The sequence below is a fragment of the Malaclemys terrapin genome, chromosome 11 (assembly GCF_027887155.1).
Source record: "Malaclemys terrapin pileata isolate rMalTer1 chromosome 11, rMalTer1.hap1, whole genome shotgun sequence".
Classification (NCBI taxonomy): Eukaryota; Metazoa; Chordata; order Testudines; family Emydidae; genus Malaclemys; species Malaclemys terrapin.
In genome coordinates this window covers 44,546,246-44,572,590 of record NC_071515.1, presented here as the reverse complement: position 1 = coordinate 44,572,590, position 26,345 = coordinate 44,546,246, and the positions used below count along the sequence as shown (strand labels likewise).

At 41.9% G+C, this 26,345-nt stretch overlaps 2 protein-coding genes across 6 annotated transcripts in view; one reads left to right on the top strand and one right to left on the bottom strand.

Annotated features, from left to right (window-relative positions):
- Nucleotides 1-81: 81 nt before the first annotated feature.
- On the top strand, nt 82-11,135 carry LOC128845444 (zinc finger and SCAN domain-containing protein 29-like). Of its 5 annotated transcripts, none has more exons than XM_054044176.1 (4): nt 82-293; nt 3,312-3,383; nt 8,914-9,503; nt 10,587-11,135. In XM_054044176.1, exons 3-4 carry the CDS (start codon nt 8,942-8,944, stop codon nt 10,664-10,666), a joined length of 642 nt encoding a protein of 213 aa, XP_053900151.1. In that variant the 5' UTR covers nt 82-293; nt 3,312-3,383; nt 8,914-8,941; the 3' UTR covers nt 10,667-11,135. The 5 variants fall into 5 exon arrangements, with proteins under 5 accessions (XP_053900151.1, XP_053900152.1, XP_053900153.1 ...); XM_054044178.1 differs by lacking the exon at nt 82-293 and adding an exon at nt 691-1,261; XM_054044177.1 differs by lacking the exon at nt 3,312-3,383.
- Nucleotides 11,136-13,483: 2,348 nt separating this feature from the next.
- Nucleotides 13,484-26,345, bottom strand: part of LOC128845543 (sodium channel protein type 1 subunit alpha) — a 177,588-nt gene continuing 164,726 nt past the window's right edge. Inside the window, exons 23-27 of the mRNA XM_054044345.1 lie at nt 25,446-25,499; nt 24,998-25,135; nt 18,824-18,928; nt 17,268-17,538; nt 13,484-16,773 (exon numbers count right to left, since the gene is read on the bottom strand). Of these exons, the coding sequence (XP_053900320.1) occupies nt 15,596-16,773; nt 17,268-17,538; nt 18,824-18,928; nt 24,998-25,135; nt 25,446-25,499 (1,746 nt within the window). The 3' untranslated portion in view covers nt 13,484-15,595. The remainder of the gene's footprint in view (nt 16,774-17,267; nt 17,539-18,823; nt 18,929-24,997; nt 25,136-25,445; nt 25,500-26,345) is intronic.

Genomic DNA, 26,345 nt, shown 5'->3' with positions numbered 1-26,345 from the left:
GAGGGGCGGAGTCAGGAAAATGCCGTGCGTTGATTGGACGGTTGCGCTGGGACGAGAGCCGGAGCTGGAGACAGGCGGGTGTTTGTCCCGGGGACGGGAACAAGCCGGGGACCGGCTGGCGGGGCCTGTGAGACTCCCGGAAGGGGCGTGAGGGTGACAGTTACAATGGGATCCAGAGGGGGACACTGGCCAGGCAGGGACAGGCCCAGGCAGCGCCCAGGGATCCGGTGGACAGAGGGAACTCGGCCGGGAGACAAGTGCGCAACATTGAGCCCCAGGGCCCTGGTGCCAATGTAAGCGGGGGAATGGTCCGGCTATTGTGGGGAACTTTCCTGGCTTCTGCACTACCCCGGTGAAGTGGGCTGGCGAAAAGATCTGAATCCTTGCTCCCACTTCCTTTACCCAGAGGCCTCCCTGCCCTTGAGGACTCCCCTTCCACTCTCCTGTCTGGCAGAGTCCTCGTAAACCCCGACAAGGCTGGGCCCAGGATTCCTGGGGGGCTCGACCCTCAACCCTGCTGTGGTCACCCAGGACAGGGGCTAGAGTGTCCCCACTCCAGGGTACTCTCTTTACAATTGGCACCTCCCTGACCCACTGATCATTTCATACAATTTAAAGCAAATACAAGTTGTTTAATTAACAATTAATTTTAAAAAAATAAGAAAAAAGGGGAAAGGTTAAAGGAAAACACATCACCCTGCTCTGTGGCAGGGAACATCACAAACAGTGTCTCTGGAACGTCAGGGCAGTTCACAGTCTGTTCCTTGTAGGTCCCAGGCTCCTTCTCAGGCCCGGGCTGTCCTGCAGAGACGCTGCGGGTTGGACACTTGCTCTGGCGGTGGCCACACGCTCTCAGGCTCTAGGTGGCAGGACCCTTTTTTCCAGCATCGCCCCTGCCCGATCGGGGTTATGATCCCCCTCCAAGTCTGGCCTGCAGAGCCTCTTGGCTGAGGCGTCGCCCTGCACTGGGCCCAGGGTCCCCCTCACACTCCCCAGCTGCTCACCGCACCCAGCTCCGGACGGCTCCAGCTCCAGCCCCAGCTCCAGCTCCACTCTGCCTCAGCACGGCTGCTGCTGCTGCTCTGCCTTCAGCTCCCTGGGCTGCTTCTCTGGCCGCTCTGGCTCTGGTTGCTAAAGCTCTGCTCCCAGGACATGTCTGCTCTGCAGGCTGCTTCTGTGACTGCTCCCAGCTCTGACCTGCTTCCTGGATGCTTGTCTGGCCCCTCTGGCTCTGGTTGCTACAGCTCTGCCCCCAGGACAGGTCTGCTCTCTCTGGGCTGTGCTCTGGCTTTGGGGCTGCAGCTCTGCTCCCCAGCTCAGCTCGGGCCCCTGCTCTCTCCTTAGCTCGGCCCCACTCTGTCTGACCCAGGCAATTCCAGTTCACAGGGAGGATGGGACCCCCCGGCCTCCTGATTCTCTGATTAGCCTGCCCGCACTGTCAATCAGGCTGAGCTGGAGCATTGGCCTCTCCCCATTGTTCCTGGGGACTGTCAGTCTCAGGCTCCTGATTTGCCATCGACTCTTCCCCTTTTAGTGCTGGGAGCTAGCAACCAAAACACCCCCACTGAGTGTTAGTAAGGGGGCAACAATCCCCTTACACCAAGGCTGGGCAGTGGGAAGAGATTCAAGTAGGGTTTGGTGAACAAGGGGCACGAGCCAGGCATGTTGATTTGTCGTGTTGGGTGTTCGGGGGGGGGGGGGGGGGTTGTAGGGCGATAGCGGGTCCCTGTTTGTCAATGAGCTGGAGGATGGAAGTTGATTTCCAGCTGCAGGGTATTACTGAAAAAGAACAGGAGTACTTGTGGCACCTTAGAGACTAACAAATTTATTTGAGCATAATTTATTTGTTAGTCTCTAAGGTGCCACAAGTACTCCTGTTCTTTTTGCGGCTACTACTCTGAAAGGTATTACATTACAGAATGATCAGAGAGTTTCTTAAGCAGGACAGATTCATTTATACCAAGTAGTGCTAAAAACAAAATACCAACCCCGAGGTGGTTTTGCTTCAGAGGATTGACTATCTAATTAGAAGTGTAGCCTTAGGTTAACCATTTGAAGTAATACAGGTGAATTAGGTAGTTCTTTCTGGAATAAAGAGTTTTGGAAAAGGACTGTTTCAGCAAAACAAAACAAAAATCTGCACTACCACTTTTCTGCAGCTGGTAACCTCTGATTTTTCCATTCCGCTATCAGATAAATCAATGGACTTCTGAGTCAATTTAGAGAAAATGTGAAATTTTTAGAGACCAACAAACTCAAACTGTTTCTAATATTCCTGTTTAAGTGGCATATCTCCAATGGAATTTATTATATCTGTACTTCATATTCTGCACAAGCTTTGGGTCAAGTAGTCAGTTTGGCTCAACTGGGATCAGCTTTGGTGTCCCCACATTTATGCAATTAGGAAGCAGACATTTTTAGCAAAAGGTCCTTTTCTCTTAAACTTTCTCCATCTCATCGGTCTGACAAATCCTGAATTTAATGACCTTCAGTTCACACTGCGATGACTATGTATTTACACAGGTTTTTGTCTCAGGAGCAGCTCAGACCAAGGCTTTGGGGTTTTGTGTTAGGTTTTCTGAGGTCTTGTTAGTTGACACTGCCAGTTTAGTTACTAGTTAATTTAAGTGGTTTTGCATAAATACACCTAGAGGTTATGGCTGGTACATCTTCCAAAGCTGGCAGAAGTGAACTGCCCTTCTGGCTGATTTGGTTTGATTTTGGAGGGGCATGTCAGATATCCAGAATTGTTGCCAGTCTCCTTAGTAAACTGAAATATGCTCAGGTCTCCTGCCCCAAATATTGTGAGACTACTAGTATGTGAGTCCCAGGATGAAGTTAGGATTGAACAAGTTCTGGATTGGAGACTGCTCCGTTGCATTGTGATGTTGGTGGGTGATCTCATAAAGTTCCTCAGTGCTGTATTACGAGGCACTGAGCGTGATAATGTTCAGTGTCTAAAACCCACAGAGATCAGGACTTCCTAACTGGCTGGTATGACTAGCAAGCAGGTCACAAGGGGTTGATCACTGGCTCATACTCTGATGGAATAAAAAAGCAGCAAAATCCCATGGTCACTAGAAGTCAGCCTCCTACCCAATCCAGAGAAAGCTTCTCAACACTCCCTGCTCAGCTTTCCACTCAGTGCGTGGGGATGCGCCTTCACCCAGAAAGTCTGCTAGCCCCACAACCAGCACCAAGCGTCTCCAAAAGCTACACAAAGAAGCCATGCACCCCAGGAAAAATCCCACCAACATTCACAAACACACAAAATCAGACAGGTTTTTTTTTTTTTTTTTTTTTTGCTGCAGTTCACTAAGCTTACAACCCTTTGGTTTCTTCTTGCATCTCACCCAGTCCAAGAGGAGAGGATTGTAGGATGGGTGAGTAAATGGCAAGAGACAACAGGTGGTTTTTGGATTGCAAATGGAAAATGTTTGAGAACCACTTATGAAAATGATAAAATTTTTGTGTTGGGTCAGAATTTCATGGTCACAAATAGGAATTATTATTCCAGGGGGTTGCATATTCAAGTTGTTTCCCAAGGGATCTGAGGGAAAATAATAGGTGTAGTATAATTTTATCATCTTTTGTCATCAACTGTTGGGAGAGTGGTTTCTAGACATCTTTCTCCCTAGTTTTGTCCTCATAGGTCACTGTGGTTTACAGGGGACCTGTGACAGATGAAGAAATTGGAAGAATAGATACAGCACAGGTGGCTGAAATTTTTGAAGAGGCTGATTGCATCAAATTCAAACTAAATATAGTGTAGAAATGTTTAATAGTGACATTTATTAACCATTGAAACAATCTACTGTTTCTCCACTGAATTTTTAAATCAAGATTGGATGTATTTTAAAAAATATATATTCTAGCTAAATCAGACGTTATGGCCATGATAGCAGCAGAGTGGATTTATTTAAGTCACCAGTCAGGAGGACTCAATTTAATCATGGATTTCTACATAAAAGTGCATTCTTGTTGGTTGTTACAACCTTAATACATATTCTTCACAACTCAGAGATAGATGTAGGTTTCATTTTTAGAAGGTACACACTATACGTTTTCAAGTGATTTATTTTGAAAACTTTTCAGATTAGTTTTACAGCTATATCAGAAAACGAATGATTGTTTGGTTATTTCATTTACCAAAGGTAATTGAAGCAGATATTTATGAAGTCATTGGGAGGTGAATTATCTCCAATTCAACAGGTTAATCATTAATATTTGAAGGATTTTCTTGCCAAGCTGTATTAGGAGGAGAACATCACCAGACAGACATTTAAATTGTTTTATTTAACTAAAACAACAACGTTATGTATTCTGGATTTTTTTCTTCAACAGCAAACATATACTATTTTAATGAAACAAGCATATTAAATTTTGAATTTTTAGTTAAATATTCAAGTTTTTTAAAATCAGGTTTGTTTTTGTTAAAATTGTTTTTAACTAAAATAGTTAAATGAAACATTTAAAAAAAAACAAAAATTAAATCAACTATGTCAGCCAGGTCAACATGAGAAACTTAAAATATTGGCTTCTGCAGCTAACTCAGTCGTCTTCACCTTCATTTTCCTGTTTGTTCATAATCTGGAAAAGAAAAACAAGGTTTCCTGCTTTTTCAGGTCCCAAACGATTTCTCAATTTGGAGTGAATTAGTCCAAAGGAAGAAAATATTCTTTCTACACTGGCAGAAGAAGCTACTGTTGTTAAAAGTGAGATTATCACTTCAACAGTCCCTGAATCCAAGTGTTAAGTGACTTCCACCAGTTCACTGGTGTGACTTTCTTTAAAACATCATCAGCAAACATATATTTCTTGAATGGTTCACCCTTAGCTCTGAAGTTTATTATAGTTGGCATTATGGAGGGATGATTGCTGGATGTCCATGTCATATCCAACTCCTCTTCTTCAGCAGTTAAAGTTTGACCCTGGTACTGAGTATTGAGAATATTTGCAAGAAAATGAGCTGGAGATAGTGCTTGTCCCATTTGTTTTTTTAATGCTTTTAATTTAATTCTGTCATTGCATATTTCTCTTTTTAAGATTTCAGTTCCTTCCAAATTTCAACAGCATCAGCAATAACACAGCTATTTCCCTGCATTTTGTTCAAGGCTACAGAAATAGACTTCAGGGTACTCAGCATGCGTTCATCATTTCTCTTAAGCCCAATGTTGAGAACTTTAGCTGTGACAGTGCCATCTATTTTTTCACGATTTTGTTCACAAACTGTCATCAGATTGGGCCAGTTCTTGATATAGTGCTCAAAACAGTCCACTACGGAGTTCGATAGCATGTCTTGTGGGAGAGTTAGCTTGGTTCCTCCCACATTTTTCAGAGCAGCTGCTGCAAAGTTGTTGATACAAAAGTATTTGGCAATTTCAATAACATTAACCTTTATTTCTGGAACACTGAAGTCTTTGTCTAGGAGGTGCATCAAATGAGCACTGCAACCGTATGTTACTAGCTTGGGACTCTCTTCTAAATTTCTTCTCATCTTGGATATATTTGCAGCATTGTCTGTGACCAAGCTGCGTACTAGACATTTGAATTTTTCCCACAGTTTCTTATAGCTTTTACTGCTACTTCTTGTAAATATTCTGCTGTGTGTGCATTTCCTGATGTGTCAATTGTTTCTGTAAGGAAGACACCCCCTTCTTCTGTTGTCACACAAGCACATACAACATGATCATTGTGGACATTGCTCCACCCATCAAGGCTCAGGTTAACAATTTCACCCTCTAGACCTTTTGCACACTGCTCAATTTCTCTTTCAGACACTTTATCCAGCAATTTGCCTGCGACATGTGCTCTGTTGGGTGGACTGTATCCAGGTCTTAATGACTGAACCATGTTAATGAAGTGTGGGTTCTCAATCATACAGAAAGGAAAGTTTGTTGCATAAACAAACTGAGCAATTTTTTCAACAATTACCTTTTTCTGTAATCTGCTGGTTGTTATCACAAACTTATCTATGGTTGTTTCTGGATGATGTATCTTTTTGCTACACATGATATACTGTGGCTGTGTGACATATATGATGTGACTGAAACACTATCATTGGCAGATAACTCTGAAACTATAGAAAATGATGGTGATCTTGAAGGTGGATTCTCCTAAACAAAATAAGTCAATGCAGTTATTTAATTATTGTTACCATACTGCTCATTTAGTATTACTCATTGCATTCACTGACACTCAGTACTACTTTTAAAGGTGAAATTGTAAAAGGAAGATCTGCCTATTTTAGCTCTATTTTTTATTCCAACTGCATCTAAAATGATAATACCATAGAGTAACAACTATATTCTTTGCTGAAACAAGAGAATTCAAGAATAGTCCAGAAGGAAGACACGCAGTCCTTAAGAAAGAAGTATGAAATCAAAAAGTTTACCAACCTGAAGATCCTGCATGTTCAGACATGTTCCTTTCATCATCTTCAACCTAGCTTCCTCCTGAGAAGGAACACTTCTCATGATGTTGTTTCATTCGGGCAACCAGGCCTTGCATTTCTTTGTTGCACTGTTTGCATTTTGCACGCATGACTGTCTTACCCACAGGTAGAGGAACTTCATTAAAATATTCCCAAACTAGGTCTCTCTTATTGCCTGCTGCCATTATAGGTTTTCCCTTCTAGGGAAATCAATGAATCAATGAAGGCTACACTCAGAAAGACCTCAAGACTTCTGGAATATGCTGCTCAAACAGTTTCACTTTTGTTTCTACAGCCTGTCCCTCCCTTCTCACATTTATCTCCAGACTTCTTCTCCTTGTCTAGATCTATTCCGCCCCCAACAATCATTGAACTTTTTGAAACTTTGCAGTTTAAAGAAAGTGGTAAGGGATTGACTCTGTGTACACAAATTTGCAGAGGGACAATAGGGTGAGGTCTCTTATTTCTCACCTCTATATATTATTTATTTATTTTAAAACATTTTTGCTGTTAACAAGAATGTTATCTCTGGAGACACAAATCCACAGTTTGAGAACTGCAAAACTAAGCATCTCTGATGGTATCTTCTAGACAGAGCACTGAGTCCCATTAGATAGATAGAAAGATTAACCTAAATAATCTGTATAGAAGCCCCTGGAACCCCGTAAAATTGGGTCCCTAATCCATGACCTATTGGAACTCAGTTACAAAACTTTTCTTAAACATTACATGAATATATTGTCTCATACTATAGAATTAGAATTTATAATCCCTATTCCATGATGAGATATCTTTGAGCTATAACGTATCTTACTTAAAACTACCTTTAGCTAGGTTTTTTCCTCAAAAAGCATTTTATAAAAAAATCCAATTTAAATCAAATCTGATTTAAAAAAAAATCATTGATTTTTATCCACCCTGGATAGCAGGAATTATTAGGTGACATTCTATAGCCTGTGTAATGCAGGAAGTCAAACTAGATGATTATAATAGTTCCATCTGAATTTAAAATCTATGAATTATAAAGATATTTTTGAATTCTTATGCTGTGGAACTGTGGCATCTCCAAAATCACAAGCAACAGATTTGTTCTGGATGGTGAACAACCTGGCTAAGTGAGACAGTCTCCATTTTGTTGATGATTGTGTTGTGAGGAAATTTCTGATTCACAAATTAATAGATTCCAAGGCCATAGGGACCATTGTGATAATCTAGTCTGACCTCCTGTATACCACAGGCCATAGAACTTCCCGAAAAACATCCAGTCTTGATTTCAAAAACTGTCAGTGATGGAGAATCCACCACGACCCTTAGTAAAATTGTTCAATGGTTAATTATCCTCACTGTCAAAAATCTGCACCTTATTATTCAGTCTCACTTTGCCCAACTTCAGCTTCCAGCCATTGGGTTGTGTTATACCTTAAAATATGATAAAATTAATCAGATTAGAAATGAGCTGTGTTCTGTCCCTGGAGGCAGGGCACTATGTGGAATGAATAAATGCTAGATCATCTCTGCTTTAATTCCAGGTGGTGTCACTTACAAAGATTCTGGCTGTTTTAGAAGAAAAACTTCTTGTCACAATCTGTGCATTGGATCCTTGTCATTCCCACTGGATGAAGGCTAGAAAGAAAGTACGAGGTCCTTTACTGGTGGATAGTGTCAATACCCCCTTTAGGGATGGCTAGCTCTCAATTGCTTTTACTGTAGTTTAAAGGAAGCATGTCCTTGGCTTCTGCTCCTAAATGCGTCTCTTGATACTGATAGTCTATGCAACTATCAACCAGTAGCTAATTTTCTACTTTTTGGTCAGGATTATGGAACATGTTATGGTGAGTACTCAGAGTAGCTGGATGCTTCCAGCTTTCTTGACCCTTATCAATAGGAATTCTGACATTATCAGATCTATCAGCTGTCTTCAATACTGGCTTATGAAAGGTGGCTGACACATCCATAGTCCATGGAAATAGTAGATTGGGCTACACTATAGGGGCATCACTCCTGAGATATCCCAAAGGTTATTGTTGGGCAATCACACTTCTGCCCCAAGGGCTGTCATGTGGAGTGCCATAAGAATCTCCTTTGCCACCATATTATTAAATGCAATTGCTCCCTTCTTGTTCAGGGCAGTAGTGAAGTACACTAAGGCCTGGTCTACACTAAGAGTTTAGGTCAACTTTAACAGCGTTAAATCGAATTAACCCTGCACCCATCCACACAACAAAGCCATTTTTGTCGACATAAAGGGCTCTTAAAATCGATTTCTGTACTCCTCCCCGACGAGGGGAGTAGCGCTGAAATCGACATTGCCAGTTCGAATTAGGCTTAGTGTGGATGCAATTAGACGGTATTGGCCTCTGGGAGCTATCCCACAGTGCACCATTGTGACTGCTCTGGACAGCAATCTGAACTTGGATGCACTGGCCAGGTAGACAGGAAAAGCCCCGCAAACTTTTGAATTTCCTTTCCTGTTTGCCCAGCGTGGAGAGCTGATCAGCACAGGTGACAATGCAGAGCTCATCAGCACAGGTGACCATGCAGTCCCAGAATCGAAAAAGAGCTCCAGCATGGACCGTACGGGAGGTACTGGATCTGATCACTGTATGGGGAGATGAATCTGTGCTATCAGAACTCCGTTCCAAAAGACGGAATGCCAAAACATTTGAAAAAATCTCCAAGGCCATGAGGGACAGAGGCCACAACAGGGACTCAACACAGTGCCGCGTGAAATTTAAGGAGCTGAGACAAGCGTACCAGAAAGCCAAAGAATCAAACGGACGCTCCGGGACAGAGCCCCAGACATGCTGCTTCTATGCTGAGCTGCAGGCAATTCTAGGGGAGGCCACCACCACTACCCCACCCTTGGCCGTGGACTCCGATGATGGAGTACTCTCAGTTGCCATGTCTAAGGATTTTGCAGGCGGGGAAGATGAGGAGGAGGAGGAGGAGGAGGTTGAGGAGAGCACACAGCACACCATTCTCCCCGACAGCCAGGATCTTTTTCTCACCCTGACTGAAATACCCTCCCAAGGTGGTATTCCAGACCATGAAGCTGTAGAAGGGACCTCTGGTGAGTGTACCTTTGTAAATATAAAACATGGTTTAAAAGCAAGCGTTTTTTAATGATTAATTTGCCCTGAGGACTTGGGATGCATTCGTGACCAGTACAGATACTGGAAAAGTCTGTTCACGTGTCTGGGGATGAAGCGGAAATCCTCCAGGGACATCTCCATGAAGCTCTTCTGGAGGTACTCTAAAAGCCTTTGCAGAAGGTTTCTGGGGAGAGCAGCCTTAGTCCGTCCTCCATGGTAGGACACCTTACCACGCCATGCTAGTAGCAAGTAATCTGGTATCATTGCATGACAAAGCCTGGCAGCATATGGTCCCGGTGTTTGTTGGCATTCAAGCAACATCCGTTCTTTATTTCTCTGTGTTATCCTCAGGAGAGTGATATCGTTCATGGTAACCTGGTTAAAATACGGGAATTTAATTAAGGGGACATTCATAGGTGGCTGTTCCTACTGGGCTGTTTACCTGTGGCTGAAAAGAAATCCTCCCCACAGTTAGCCAAGCAGTGAGGGGGGCGAAGGCATTGGCGCTGAGCCGTTCGCGTTTGGCTAGCAGGGATCTTCCCTGATACCAACCACACGGTTGGGGAAGGGTTAAAGCGATCATCGCAGAGAAAAGGATGGGGGGGGCTTCATGCTGAGCTGTTCATGTTTGGCTAGCAGGGATCTTCCCTGATACCAGCCACACGTTGCGGTGGGGGGAGGGTTAAAGCGGTCATCCCAGAGAAAAGGATGTGGGGGGAGGGGGTTCGTTTGGTTTCTGCTGCTGCACGTTAACACAAAAACCGCAGCCCTAAATGGACAACAACGGGTTTTGCTTGGTATGGGAAAGGAGGGCGCTGCTGTTATGAAGGTTGCAGAAGCCGAAAGACTATGGCTTACCATGGCTGCCTGCAAGCTGAATTCTGTTGCCCGGCGTGTTTGATCTCTAACACCAAAGCCGCAGGCACTCAATATAAGATGCAAAAAATGACCTTGTACTGAAATCACATGTACTATGTAATGTGAATAGTGTTGTTCACCGTGAAAGAGTGTACCCATTGTTCTGTAAAATGTATCTTCTCTCCCTTTTTTTCCTCCTGCAGCTGCAAATGTTTCAAGCCTCCCTCCTCCGTCCCAAAGGCTATCTCAGATAAGGCGGCAAAAAAACACGCACATGCGATGAAATGTTCTCTGAGCTCATGCAGGCTGTCCCGCACTGAAAGAGCTCAGCAGAAAGTGTGGAGGGACGCAATAGCACAGAACAGGAAAGCGGCCAGTGAACGTGAGGAGAGGTGGCGGCAGGAAGATCAGAGGAGGCAGGATGCAACGCTGGGGCTACTGCGGGAACAAACGGACATGATCCCGCGTCTGGTGGAGGTTCAGGAATGTCAGCTGGAGAGACTGCCACTGCAACCCCTGTTTAACCACCCTCCCTCCTCCCCAAGTTCCATGGCTGCCTCCTCACCCAGATGCCCAAGAACGTGGGGGCGGAGGCTCTGGGCACCCAACCACTCCACCCCAGTGGACAGAAGGTTGTCATTCAACAAGTATTGAAGTGGCCTTTTCCTTTCCTCCTCCCCCACCCCACCCGGGCTACCTTGTGAGGTATCTCCCTATTTTTATAATCAATTAATAAAGAATACATGTTTTTTAAACAATAGTGACTTTATTTCCAAGCTGTGATCGAAGGTGGGAGGGCGGTTGGCTTACAGGGAATTAGAGTCAACTAAGGGGGCAGGTTTTCATCAAGGAGAAACAAATAGAACTGTCACACGGTACCTTGGCCAGTCATGAAACTTGTTTTCAAAGCTTCTCTGATGTGCAGCGCCTCCTGATGTGCTCTTGTAATTGCCCTGCTGTCTGGCTGCGCATAATCAGTGGCCAGGCGATTTGCCTCAACCGCCCACCCCACCATAAATGTCTCCCCCTTACTCTCACAGAGATTGTGGAGCACACAGCAAGCAGCAATAACAATGGGATATTGGTTTTGCTGAGGTCTGAGCGAGTCAGTAAACTGCACCAGCGACCCTTCAAACGTCCAAATGCACACTCTACCACCATTTTGCACCTGCTCAGCCTATAGTTGAACAGCTCCTTACTACTGTTCAGGGTGCCTGTGTACGGCTTCATGAGCCAGGGCATTAAGGGGTAGGCTGGGTCCCCAAGGATAACTATAGGTATCTCAACATCCCCAACAGTTATTTTCTGGTCTGGGAAGTAAATCCCTTCCTGCAGCCATTTAAACAGACCAGAGTTCCTGAAGACGTGAGCGTCATGAACCTTCCCCGGCCATCCCACGTTGATGTTGGTGAAATGTCCCTTGTGATCCACCAGTGCTTGCATTGAAAAGTACCCCTTGCGGTTTATGTACTGGCTGCCTTGGTGATCCAGTCCCAAGATAGGGATATGGGTTCCGTCTATCGCCCCACCACAGTTAGGGAATCCCATTGCAGCAAAGCCATCTACTATGACCTGCACATTTCCCAGAGTCACTACCTTTGATGGCAGCAGCTCAGTAATTGCATTGGCTACTTGCATGATAGCAACCCCCACTTTAGATTTGCCCACTCCAAATTGATTCCTGACTGACTGGTAGCTGGCTGGCGTTGCAAGCTTCCAGAGAGCTATCTCCACTCGCTTGTGAACTGTGAGGGCTGCTCTCATCTTGGTATTCTTGCGGTTCAGGGCAGGGGAAAGCAAGTCACAAAGTTCCATGAAAGTGTCCTTACGCATGCAAAAGTTTCGGAGCCACTGGGAATCATCCCAGACCTGCAACACTATGCGATCCCACCAGTCTGTGCTTGTTTCCCGGGCTCAGAATTGGCATTCCACAGCATGAACCTGCCCCATTAACACCATGATGTCCACATTGCCGGGGCCCGCACTTTGAGAGAAGTCTGTGTCCATGTCCTCATCACTCTCATCACCATGCTGCCGTCGCTTCCTTGCCTGGTTTTTCAGCTTCTGGTTCTGCATAAACTGCACGATAATGCGCGAGGTGTTTACAATGCTCATAACTACTGCGGTGAGCTGAATGGGCTCCATGCTTGCCATGCTATGGCGTCTGATCGGGCAATCCAGGGAAAAGGGCGCGAAATGATTGTCTGCTGTTGCTTTCACGGAGGAAGGGTTTACTGACAACATTTACCCATAACCACCCGCGACAAATTTTCGGCCCCATCAGGCATTGGGAGCTCAACCCAAAATTCCAATGAGCAGCGGGAACTGTGGGATAGCTACCACAGTGCACCGCTTGGAATGTCAACGCTTGCCACGGTACTATGGACGCACACCGCGGAATTAATGTGCTTAGTGTGGACGCATGCACTCTGCTTTATACAATCTGTTCCCAAAAATCGATTTCTGTAAAATCGGAGTAATTTTGTAGTGTAGACATACCCTAAGACAAGACTATACCTGGTACATGGTAGTGGTACAGTTGGGCTTGCTGATGTATTTGTGAGATCAAGCCAAGGCTGAGTCTATTCTCTACCAACACGCCACAGGATAGGGATGTGGCGGCACCAGGGAGGCTGCTCTCCCACCCATGCAGATACCCACAGAGGTGGGAGAATGTTTTGGCAATATGTAAGTAACTCCATTGATTTCTGGAGCTACTCAGCTTGAGTAAGGGTGCCAGGAACAGACCCTTTGAAAGGGAAAAAAATAGCTGTGAAGTTATAAAAGAGGTGGAGTATTATACAAAAATAACTTTGTCATTGTAATCTTAATCAAGTTCCTATTCACATTAGATCTGTTTCCTCCCACCAAATATTATATCCCTTTTGTATTTTTGTTACTCTATTTTATTACAAGATCCTGTGAACATTATCAGTGGCAGTACTACTTAAGGGGTACAGCCCAGTGACAGCAATAGATTTCTGACTGATAGTAAGCACTATACCTGGTTGTAATGGTATGCAGGATCAGATCCTTATGCACTGTAGTATAATAACTTTGATCTTATATTAATTTTAGTTAATAAAAACAGACAAGGGAATACAATAAAAAATGTAATCTTTATTATTTTGGCGCATTAATAATGTTGTTTAGCATCAGTTAGGGTAATAGCATCTTCCTGCATGCAGTTCACTAATACAGTATAAGTCAATAGTTTTAATAAAAGAAGTCTATATGTAATTTTCCTGTGTAAGAAACATAAAATGTCCTGATGTGTTTGATTATACAATTTTGCTACTTTGTTTTTGTGAAAAAATATTGTGGACCCAGATTATATTAATAGTAGTTCTAATGCAGCATGAATCAAAAAGAATATATGTAAATAAACCCTGGAAAAGATAAAGGATTCTGTGAAGGAAAAAGGATATTTTAAAATTCTGATGCAGGCACTGCTAGAAATTCAAACAAAACTTTGCATCCTTTTCCAAAGCAAAAAATATAGCCTTTTGTTATCAAGCAAATTGTGCACTTCTTTTGCAGAAATTATCAAATTATTTCAAATGGAAATGTTTTCAAATATAGTAAAAAAGCAGAAACCTACAACTACCCATTCTTGTCTTCATTTCTTATTTTCTGAAGTTCTTCCATGAAAAAGTGCTGTGGTCAGAAAGTAATAAAAATGGCTGTGACATCAACCTGAAGATAAAATTCATTTCTTATATTATGTACATAATGCTGAAAAATAAAATAAAATGGTTTTTTTACAATATTTATATTTGCTTATAAAATTCTAACCACATTATTTTCAACAGGTTTAGCAGTTTGCAACACATCTGTACAGTTTTGCTATACACCATATGTTTTCACTTAAGATTTAAAAATTTAAAACAAAAAAGCTCTTGAATTAGGTGCAAACTATTGCTTAATGATGTGAAGAAATGAGGTCTTGTTGAACAATTTGTTTCTCTTTACCTCTGATGTATGGTTTCCCATAATTAAGAATTCTGGACTGTTGAAAGAACAGCAGCATAGGCAGTATAAACATGCATTGATAGCATCCAAACTATCTATAATGGTAGAGAATACATACTTGTACCTGTTGAAAGCTTGCACACTACACTTATTGTGGTACATATTTGATGCAATAAATGTGCTCATGTCATTATTTGGTTGCTCAAACATGCACCACAGGGTAAAATTACTATTTACATAACAGAGGGCTTTTCATTAACATATACAATGTCAACCTTACTGAGAGCTGAAGATGGCCAAACAATACTGCAGGATAAAGCAGAACAATTTTATAAAGGGTTCGTTTTGGTCAATTCTGTTTTATAGGGCAGATTCTTTTAATATTTTTATTCAGAAAACCATTTGACGAAGACATAAAACCTTGGACTCCAGACCTTACAATGAAGTTTGCACTTGCTGAGATTTAATGGTCTGTGTAAAAATAATCCATCTGTTCTGTTCTTGTGGATTATAGAGAACTTTACAGGCATATAAAGACTCGTCTGATGTGACACAACATGAATACATTAATTAAGCACCTCAGAATTTATTACTCCCTCCCAGAAACACAGAGTAGTTAAAAATCTGTTGTTCTCTGTGACTCAATGTTTTTCATGCATGATCTATAAGTGCAGCATGCCTTCATGCAAATAATTTCTGTGTGTATATTAGAGAGTCATATTATAGAACACCTGGTCCTCATACCTGTAAAGTAATACTTAACCCTTCCCCAACATAAACCCCATTTACAAAAATAGTTACATATAATCAACATATGATTAAAAAAAAAGATGACTCCACCAACACAGATTTTGTAAAAATATGACAAACGTGGCAGTTGAAATGCAAACAGTGGATACAGTTACTGTATTGTTTTATGCTAAACACACAAAAATTTATTGGTTTTCACCCCTTTAACTGGTCCCTACAGTCTGAGTAGCCATTTTTTCTCTCCTCTTCAGCAGTGTCAGCTGGTAGTGAAAATGGTAACCTCCAGTCAAGGTTGTTTCCCCATATTATAGTCACAGTTTACTGACAAGGGGTCACTGTCTTGTTATAGGCACTGACCTTATGTATACAGTATATTTTTAAAAACTGTCTGTTTGGCATAGACCTCCTACAGGAGTCCTGTGGACACAAACACATCACCTTCACAGGCTGTAAACAACTTTTCAGACAAACAGAATTGTTTCCTTGCATTTTATTTTTCCTTCTTTCTGACATCTTTGTCTTCCTTTTCATGTTTTTCTTTTACTAGCTTTGTTACACAATCATAGGAAGGTGGACAAACTGCTGTTGAGGTGGTCATGTCTGTTTTCTCTGTAAATGAATTTTCATTTAACTTGTCAATAAGAATTTCATCTTTGATACATTGACCAATCCCTCCTTGGATTTTATTTTTGTTGTATGCAAATGAAGCCTGTTTTACTGTTCGTTTTAAAAGGTAACGTCTGAAAGCATGCTGAATAATGACAGCAGATGCCTCCTCTTGTTTTCGTTTTAATGTGGTTGTAATTGGTTCATAGGAGGATTTTGAAGGATTGGATGCCATAAACCGGTCTTCCATTTGTATTCGAAGTGCATCCATCTCTCCACTTTCCCCCAAAACACGCTTTGTAAAAGCAAACAAGATGTCAAGGCAGTGAATTCTGTCACCACTCACCATGGGCAGATCCATTGCAATAAGCTGAACTTTGTTTGGTTTTGGTAAATGAAGAGGAGGATCAAGTGCAGCTGCAAAATCAGACAGTTTTGCAAATTCCATGAACTGGGTTGCATCTGGATCATATTTTTCCCAAACCTCATAGAACATCTCAAAGTCGTCCTCGCTCAAGGGCTCGGCACTTTCTTCTGTAGCAACACTGAAGTTCTCCAAAATAACAGCAATATACATGTTTACTACAACTAGAAATGAGATGATAATATAACTGACAAAAAAGAAAATCCCAACTGAAGGGTTACCACAGTCTCCTTTAACAGAGCTTCCTGGGTGAGGTTTATTAGGATCACAGTCTGGTTCTCCACTGTTAAGAATTGGTGCTAACAAGCCATCCCAACCAGCTGACGTGGTAATCTGAAATAGGCAGATCATGCTGTTGCCAAAAGTTTCGAAGTTGAACATGTCATCAATCCCTGCTTCCCTCTTAACGTAGGCAAAGTTGGACATTCCAAATATAGCATAGATAAACATGACCAGGAAAAGCAGGAGACCAATGTTAAACAAAGCAGGAAGAGACATCATCAAAGCAAAAAGCAGAGTGCGGATCCCTTTAGCTCCCTTAATGAGACGCAGGATTCGACCTATTCTGGCGAGTCGGATAACTCTGAACAAGGTGGGGGACACAAAATATTTTTCGATCACCTTTGCTAGAAACATACCTGTAAAAACAAAACAGCTAGTAAGTAAGGGGAAAATATTTTACAGCAATTTAATCTTTCTGTACTACAGTATCAGAATGATGGAGGATTGCAAAGACTTCCAAATCATTCAGTCATGTTTTATATGATTACTAACATTTCATATGTCAAGTAAATGTACTGTATAGGTTTTACTTTAATTTTTAATATATCTTATGTAAAAGAGATCTGATAGTTCAAGAGTGGATAATGTGTAATTTCTGACACTGAGAATGGCAATAGAAGAAGTTCTTATCAATTCTCTCTTACAAATTATTCCTAATATAGTCAGATACTATGGTGATGGCTGAATATAAGAATTTTGATGATTACTCTAGATAAAGTTACAGGAAATGAAAAGCTAAACAACTTAATTGTAAGCATTGTAATAGCAAAAGCCAAACATGAAGCACCTTAAGTAAATTTTCATCTTCCACTCATTTTAGCCTCTTTTTAATTTAACAAACAATTCTTACCTACTATGGAGAGAATGACAACCACAAAATCAAAAATGTTCCAGCCTATGGTGAAGTAGTAATAACGGAGTGAAATCAGTTTCAGAACACATTCTCCAGTGAAAAGGACAATAAACACCAGGTTAATCCGCTGTAAAATAGTTTGCATCTCATCACTCTGATCATCTGTTTCTACCATCATGGTGACCATGTTAAGGCAGATAAGAATCATGATGCCAATATCAAATACTTGTTTTGTCACAAAATCAAATACCATGCCTTGGAATTTGTTCTGGAGGGGGGAAAAAAGAACCATTCAATTCACACCTAACAATTATTATTCTATTCTATATTATACTGGAAGAAGGTAAGAAAATCTCTTAATAACACAGTGTATAGAACTTCAGTAAAAGGGCAGCCTTGTCAAATTAATAATACAAATATTAGAGCTTAATTCAGCTCCCTTGCATGTACATGTTGTGATAGTCTTGTCCAGCATCACACAGCAAGTTTGAAGCAGAGCTGAAAGAGTTCAGCTCTACTGGGTCCCAATTTACAACCTTAAACACCCGTTCACTTTCTGATACCCTCTCTCTCATTCACTGTCCGTTCTGTGCACTGAATGAGGCAGGGGTCATGTAGAAAGAATAGATTGTGATCATGTAATGAAAGACTGTTCTAATGCATATCCACAAGGGGAGGGGAATTAAGGTTGCATGATTCTGGCAGTTTTGATTCTGGCATGTCTTAATTTTTGAGTGGTTGACTTTACAACCTTAGTATTCTTTCTAATATTAGAGTTCTTCCAAAAAATTATTGGACAAATTATTTAATGTTGGTAAAACTTCTTGTCCCTCCCCCCCAACTCTGGAAATTGCATGGGACGTTTTTGCTGACATTTTCCAGAAAAATTCACCCTGAGGTAAGGAGCAAGCATGAGAATTTTTAACCCAAATGATAAAAGTTTGGCAAAGTTATAAGCAATTGAAATTAGGGAATTACAATGGGAAGTGTTAGGTAACTTTAACTATAGGTGTTTCCACAAGCTCCACCTATAACATGTTAAAACATAATAGGATTTTCAAAGGATCCTAAAAGACTTAGACAACCAACTCCAATTGAATTTTGATAGGACTTGGGCAACTAAATCCCTCATGCTTCTTTGAAAATCCCAGCCTTAATATATACATGTTCTTTACTGCTGAGTAAACTGACAGATTTTTCTTCTTAGAACTGTTACAATGAAAGCAGACAGTATGGCAATGATTTATTATCATTATTATTATTCACAGGAAAGGGGCATACAATAGAGTTCAGATTCCTGGATCTTTTCCTCTTTACATATTAAAAAAAGAAAAATATGGTAGCAGAGGGAAAAGGTACTTTCTTTCTTTAATGTGTTTAAATTTTTCACTTTTGGTTACCTTAATGATAACTTGTACATGAGCTTTTTATAGATCAAATATCTAGTCTTTATACAAACGTGAACTCTAAATAAACTGCTTACAAGCTAATATTTCTTCTTTTCTTTTAAATTGGCCTTTTAGTCTGGACAGATTAAAGTAAATCATTCTTACCCCTGGCCTAGGTATAGGTTTTTGTGGTTTCTTGGATCCCAGCTTTTTCATTGCATTGTAGTATTTCTTCTGTTCTTCTGTCATAAAGATGTCTTGACCTCCAAAGTAAGGAAATGAAATCAAAACTGGTTACAACCATATTTACATGAATAATCTTTCAAAACTTTATTCACATTCAAAAGAGAAAAGGGATTACAAGGAAAATAAGTGTCTCTTATAATCTTATATTTTATTGTGGAGACATTATAAATACATCCTCACTAGGAGATCAAAGGAGACATATTACTATCAGCTACTTTTTCATTGGCTCTCTGCAGAGTTAAATACTGACATGCATTAAAGGCATCAAGTAACAGAGTCTAATTAACTATTAAGCTCATGAGGTTTTAGTTTCAGGTCCCAGTGTATCAAGACAAGGCACTAACATCCTGTCAATATTAGGTAGGCTATCAAATTCAAGCACTTCCACACAAATGAATGAGTAAAACGCCCAACCTCTTTCAGGGTCACATTGAACAAGAAGTTTAGCCACCTTTTGGGCACAAAGGGGTGAAGCAATGGCTGTGGGCATTTGTAATGTTGCTATCGGGGCCAGTCCTCACTCTTCTGTAACCCATTCTGATGTGGACCTGATTTTCTCAAACAATGGGGATTTTTCTTTACAAGCAGTCATTCAATGTATATTATCTACTGCCTGTAATATTCTCTTGCAGTTCTGGATATCTTTATTGTTCAACAAGGAAGGGAGAAAGGACAAGAGACAATTACTTACCACTATTTTTGTCAGTTTTACTCTTCCCTGCACCCTACTTCCCTCACCCTTCTTAAAACTAGACTTCCTTGTTTCCTCATAGAATAATGCTTACAGATCTGGATGATCCTACTGTAGGATGAAGGAAGAGAAGGACTCTGACACCAACAATTATAGGTAAAGAGAGGAGACTCGCCAGAAACTGTAGTTCTTTGAGGAATACCTCTGCATATCCACAGTCATGGGATACAAAGTACCTGCACCATGGTGGTCCAGAATCTTCTGAAAAACTTTGCCACTGCATCCCCAATGTTCATGGCCCAAAGTTATGTAAGAGAGGTGTGACCCTCAATCACATCTGCTCACAGTCCAAGATGGATAGGAAACTGAGGAAGAGGGGAAGTTGAGTAGGGAGTTTGAATATTCAGAGATGTCCCTCAAAGAACTACAGCTACTGGTAAGTAATCTCTCTTTCTTCTTCAGGGAACCTGTGCATAATTCCACTCACTGGTGGCTGGTAAGCTCAGTGTAGCTGAGATGACTGATGGGCTGAGGAATTCTCAAATAAAAAAGATGGTAAAGCAGCTCTGCGAAACCTGGCATCAAACTGTGAAGCTAAATCTAGTACTATAGTAATGTTGAGTGAATATATGTATTGAGTTCCAGCTGGCCACCTTTCAGATCTCCACTTCTTCCAGTTTCAGAGCAAGGGACTTGAATATACGTCTACCACACCCTCCAATGAGCGCCATAGGCACCATGCTATAGGCTATTTTGGCATGGGTCTCTCTCAGTCTCTCCTGTTGGAGCTGTTCCATTTGTATAAATAATTAAATAACACTGGGCAAGAGAGAGTGAGAAACAGACTCTATAGCCTGGTGATTAGGGCACTCATCTGGGATGTGGGAGATGCAGAGACGTGAACCTGGGGTGAGTTTCTCTCTAACCAGAAATTTAATCCTGGAACTGAGAAACCTTGATGAAAACACATTTAGCCAAAAAAATCCTGACCAGCTCGAGTTCTACTGCATCTAGGACCTACTTGTCCACTGTTATGTCCTTCCAGGCTGGAAGTGGGGAATGTGATAGAGTTGGTTCTTTGCTCCCGACATACATATCAAAATTGGGGAGAAAGAGGAGTGACAAGAAGCGTGTATCCCAAACACAGAACCTTTGCCTCACAGATCTGTTTTTTGGGTGCCTGTTAGTGTTTGCACGCACTGCCACAGTCCCCCTCTAGCAGCAGAGAATGGTGTTGCACAGGACTTCACGTCTAACACCCCCTGTTGACCACTTCCTTGGCTCTATGCTGGCCTGTCTCTGTCTGGGTCTTCCATGGCCCAGCTTTTCAGCCAGATCACCTCCTAAGTTCATGGGTAACAAAAGTCCAACTGTAAATCCAAATAAATATCCAAACCAATTTCTTCTGCCCCTCTTGGGCTACACTGAAGTTTTGTGCTCTTTGCCCTTACTCCTGGGCCCTGCTGAGTTCCTCTATGCTGTTTCCTCCCAGCAGGTTTCCCACTGCCTCCCCTCCATAAGGACTCTGTGCTCTTCCCTCAGAGATCTCCATGCTTCTTACAGGCCTTATCATAGGAACCTGTCCTACTCCCTGTGGTTTTCTCCATCCTGCCTTCAGCAGGTCTCTTCTTCCCTGGGTCTCCTTCCCCATGACTGAGTTCTCTTCCCTATATAGTTTTCCCTGATGGGTAGGCCTTTTGTCTGATGTCCATTGAAGGGGAAGAAATGGTCTTCAGGGGCATACAAATCCCAAAATGGGAGGTGGAATTAGCAGTAGGAAGGAATCAGGATAACTGAATGAACCAAGTCTGCCTCTTCTGAGATTTCTTGGAAGAGGAGAAGACATCTGGGAAAGGAGCCCAAGGAAACAACATTGGTAAGGCAAAGACTTTATCAGCAGGAGATGCTGATGGTGTCTTTGGCACCAGAGAGGAGAGGTTGAAGTTGGATCCAGAGGAGTCAATGCCCAATTGGTGCTCTTCCAAGATAAGTACTACTACTGCTTTTTTCTATGGTGCTTTCCCCTTAATGCTGGGGGATCTTTTTCAGCACACTTGCTCTTCTTCCTATGTTTCCAGGGAGCTAGAGAGAGAAAAAATTGGCATCCGACATGAAATCAAAAATTCAGTTCTGTTCAGTGAAGGCATTTCTTATGGCACTCCTGAAATGTCAACACCACCCAGGATGTAGATAACATCAAGGTATCAGCACCAGAATTTTCCAGTGTCTTTCAGATATCGGTACTGGAGTGAAAACTATTTTCTGACTTAGGTAACAAAATACTGGCACTGGGACCCCAAGGTCTTTGAGGGCCTTGAAAAAAAAGAGTCCTTCAGTTGTGATTGTTCAGACCTGGAAGAGACTGACTGGAGCTGAAGATTGTGGTTTTAATGCTGTCAGCACTGAAGTGGTCCTCTTTTAACTCCTATGTCCTGTCTGGCTTCTATTTAGACATTGTAGTGGAGTCCTTATTAGGCAGAGTCAAGATTGGCTTCAGGAGGCTAGTGGTGGAGAAGTTGGAAGTTGAAGACAGCCATTGTGGGCCATTCATGGTGTGCCAGCCAGAATCCACTGCTCTCTCTGACAGCCTTACTCAAAGGGCTTGAGGAATAAAAACCTATCAGACTTTACATCTCTTGGGAGGTGAGTTTCCTCCAGACAAAAGAGGTAGCATGTGCGTGCATCGTATTTCAGGAATATCCCTGAACTGCAGGCACACCTCTTGAAACTCTTCTTCAGGTCTGCCATTGTCAGCACTGACCCAAGCAAAGTGAGAGAATGCACTGAGGTAAAATGAAATATTAGATTTTTAACTGAAAAGGGAATGATTTGGTAATATATATATTTAGCTAGCGAAGACTAACAGATACTAAGGGCTTATCTACACAAACAGTTATTGCGCAGTAAGCTGAAGTGTAAATCTACAGCACACTAGCATGCCATGCAATTAGGGTCCAAGTGGACCCTGCTACCATGCATTAAAAGTTCCCTACTGTACTCCAGTGCACACTAGGGAACTGTCAGTATGTGGTAGGAGGGTCCACGTGGCCATTTAGTGCACAGCACGCTTGTGTGCTGTAGATTCACACCCCAGCTTCCCGCACACTAAATGTTCACATAGACAAAACTATAAGAAAGGGTTTTAAAAAAGAACATCCAACAGTCAGGCAGACCTGGCACAACAGTGAGATTCCTCACATCCATAACAGACCATAGTCAAAAAGGAATTGAGGCAGGTGCAGCTCACACCTTTCTAATAACGGTCTAAGACACCAAAGGCAAGATTCACAGAGGCACTTAGGTGGGATGATGCTGAGTGTTGCCATGTATAACTTTTAGGTGCCTAGAAAATCACTGGAATTCACAAAGCCTGAGTTCAGCACCTAGGTTCTCTGCACAACGAATGGGGAGAGAGAGGCACCTCAGAATGGAATTCACAAAAAGGCAGCATTGTTGGGCGGTTCCTCACTTAAAATAGCCAGTGGGAGATGCCAAGCTGAGGGGGCTTGTGCTAAGCCCTGCCTCTCTCTTGGAGATAGGTGCCTAAAATTGGGCTACAGGGAGGTACCTCCCTCTGCTTGGGATTCTCAGCTGCAAACCCTCTCTTTGTGTTAGGCACCTATGCCATTTGAGCAAGAAGCTGGGAGAGGAGACTGTCCCTCATAACTTTTAGCGCCGTGGTTAGGGTACTCAGCTGGGATGTGGGAGACCCCCAGTTCAAGTCCCCCTCCACTTGATGGGGAGAAGGGATTTGAACTGGGATTCTGATGTGTGGGGCTCCCACAGTCTGTCCCTTTCAACCTGTTATACTTAGGATAAATAATTAAAGAATCATTGGGCCAGAGAGAGAGCGAGAGAGCATGAGAATGACACTATAGCCTGGTGGTTAGATCACTCACCACGGAGGCAGAAGAGCTAGGATCCACTCCATCTGCGCCAAACAACTTTTAAAGATTATTTATCCACAGTGGGATAGCTTGAAAAGGAGAGAATGAAGGAGCCCCACATCAGAGTATCCCAAAGCCCAGTGGCCTATGGCAGATCACAGTTCAAATCTCTTCTGCTGATCCCATATGTGGTGGGGAGGGGGAAGACTGGAACTGTGGATCTGACATATCCCAGGTGACTAACAACCACTAGGCTAAAAGTTATAAGAGCAGTCCTCCCTCTCTCCCCCTCCCCCATCATGTTGTGTAAGCCCACCTATAGGAGCCTGATCCGGTAGGTGAGCTCTGAACACATTTACTGGATTGATCCCTGCAGGCAAGTTCGGTGCAGGAATGCCTAGCTTCTCCTGGTTCATGCATTGTACTGTGGCTTAGGCATCCAGACACCTGGCATGGGACTGCAGTACGCAACAACATAGGGGCCTAGAGAACTTTTACTGCAAAAATCCAAGCAAGTTTAGGTGCCTACAAGTTTGGCAGCAGCTGAGCAGGTTTTGTGAATCCCAGTGAGGCCTGGTGCTGGGATTTATGCACTAAAGTGGCAGTTAGGTGCCTATGTCATTCTATGAATCTATCCCCAAGTGTTCAGTGCTGTCATGGCTTTATAGAAGGTTCAGGATCACTGAGGCATTAGTGGAAGTATGCAGAGATGCCACAAAGAAGTAATGTACTGTGTTTTGCATGTACTGATAGCTCAAAATAGCTCAAAAGATTATCTTTGCATTTTTATAATAATCACCTTCAGATTGAGAAGGGCCAGAATTTTCAGCCAAAAAGGGAAAAAAAAAAAAAAAAAAAACCCCAGAGAAAATAATAAGTTCTTGCATAGAGTGGCCTAGAATCAATGGTGCAACCACATAAAGAGTTTGTAGGAAGTGGCCAGGAGTGAGAATGTATTAGTCCTCCACTTACATAAAGGCTTGGTCTACACTAACCCCCCAATTCGAACTAAGGTACGCAACTTCAGCTACGTGAATAACGTAGCTGAAGTTCGAAGTACCTTAGTTCGATCTTACCTCGGTCCACACGCGGCAGGCAGGCTCCCCCGTCGACTCCGCGGTACTCCTCTCGTCTAGCTGGAGTACCGCAGTCGACGGCGAGCACTTCCGGGTTCGACTTATCGCGTCCAGACAAGACGCGATAAGTCGAACCCAGAAGTTCGATTGCCAGCCGCCGAACTAGCGGCTGGGTATAGACGTACCCTGAAAGGAATATCCACAGGACCCTAAATAACTTGGGGATAGGGGGAAGGGAAAGGATGTGTTCCACTCATCACCCGGACTACTATGAAGCTATAGCATATTGTATCTTGTACTGTATCTTTTATATAATAATGTTTTTCAATTGTTTCAATCAGAATAAATGCTTGGGACAATCATTCCACATTTTTTATGACTTCAAAAAGCAATGTCTTATATTGTCTTTAGGACAGAGAGGAGACATTTTAATACTTATCTTCTTTTTTTGCTGGTTGAAGTTATCAATGATAACACCAATAAACAAATTCAGGGTGAAAAACGATCCAAAAATGATAAAGATGACAAAATAGAGATACATGTATAGGTTGCCTTCATAGTCGGGTTGATCCAGTACCTACAAAACAAGTTTTGCACAAAAAAAAAAAAATCAGCACTAATATTCCATGTCAACAATTCATTGAAAAATCAGCAACTCACAACATAAAGATCCAAAATACTTCTGTCCTGGGATAGTACCTTAGCGCTCTTACTATTTAATATATTTTTGCCCTGCACCTATTGAAATCAATGGGAGTTTTGCTATCAGTTTACAATAATTCATACTTAGCAGAATTTTTGCCATGCTCACTCACTCATTTTTGTTAAACTTAGAACTCAGAGTCTATACAAGGAAAAGAAGATTTTAGAACATATATTGTACTTACAGCTCTTGAATCAACAGCTGCATACATAATATCCATCCATCCTTTAAATGTAGCCTGTAAATGAGACACATGTTTGATATCTGTGTAAAAATATGGGTTCATGAAAATAGCTAGAGTCCAACATTTTATATAACTGTTTTCATCAACTGAATACAGTACCAGGAATCTTTATATCACATTTAAATCATTGGTCTAATATAAGATTTATAGTTCAAGTTAATCTCTTGGCTTTCTTTAGAACTGCTTATCAAATACACTACTTATCAAATACACCACCATTATATCTGTATATGAGCAGTGGCATAGTAAGCAATTAGTATAACCATGAAATCATACATTTATAATTCCTAATCATCTACTACAAATTATAGTGTATGGTATCCATTTTAATGGAATAAATGCTCAGCAAATTCAGATGAGCAGATATAATGGCTACATACAACTGAGAAATACTAAGAAATAGCCTTCTTCTGTGACTCGGTTGCCACCAGCAAGGACCAATGAATAGTCCCTCATTATCATGTCAGTCAGGAAAGTGGCAACCAGTAGGAACCAAGCATGTTTAAGCCCTCCAACAAGGTACGTCTTTCCCTAACTCTCATTCCCAGTTTGATTCCTGCTTTGTCAATGGTCAAAATTGTTCTCTCTGGTTTAGTGATTTTGTTTTTACTATAGTTATATTTTAGCATATATTAAAACATGTTAGGTCTCTAACATATGTTCTTTATTGGGAAGCTACTGGAGGAAGAGAATACTGAACAGAAGATATGCACTATATGTGGCAAAGACTAAAGATGCACCATCTGTGGTAGCATTCTACGGACTTCTACAGCTGCTTCCTTCTGAGCATAAACCCTAACAGAGAGATGAAGACAGTAAGAGGAAGGACATCTCCAAGTA

What these genes read in the sequence shown, in the direction of transcription:
- LOC128845444 (XM_054044177.1), top strand. Translation starts at nt 8,942, where the DNA reads ATGCAGAGCTCATCAGCACAGGTGACCATGCAGTCCCAGAATCGAAAA. An exon ending in AGCTGTAGAAGGGACCTCTG is followed by an intron (nt 9,504 to 10,586) that starts GTGAGTGTACCT and finishes TTCCTCCTGCAG; the next exon opens with CTGCAAATGTTTCAAGCCTC.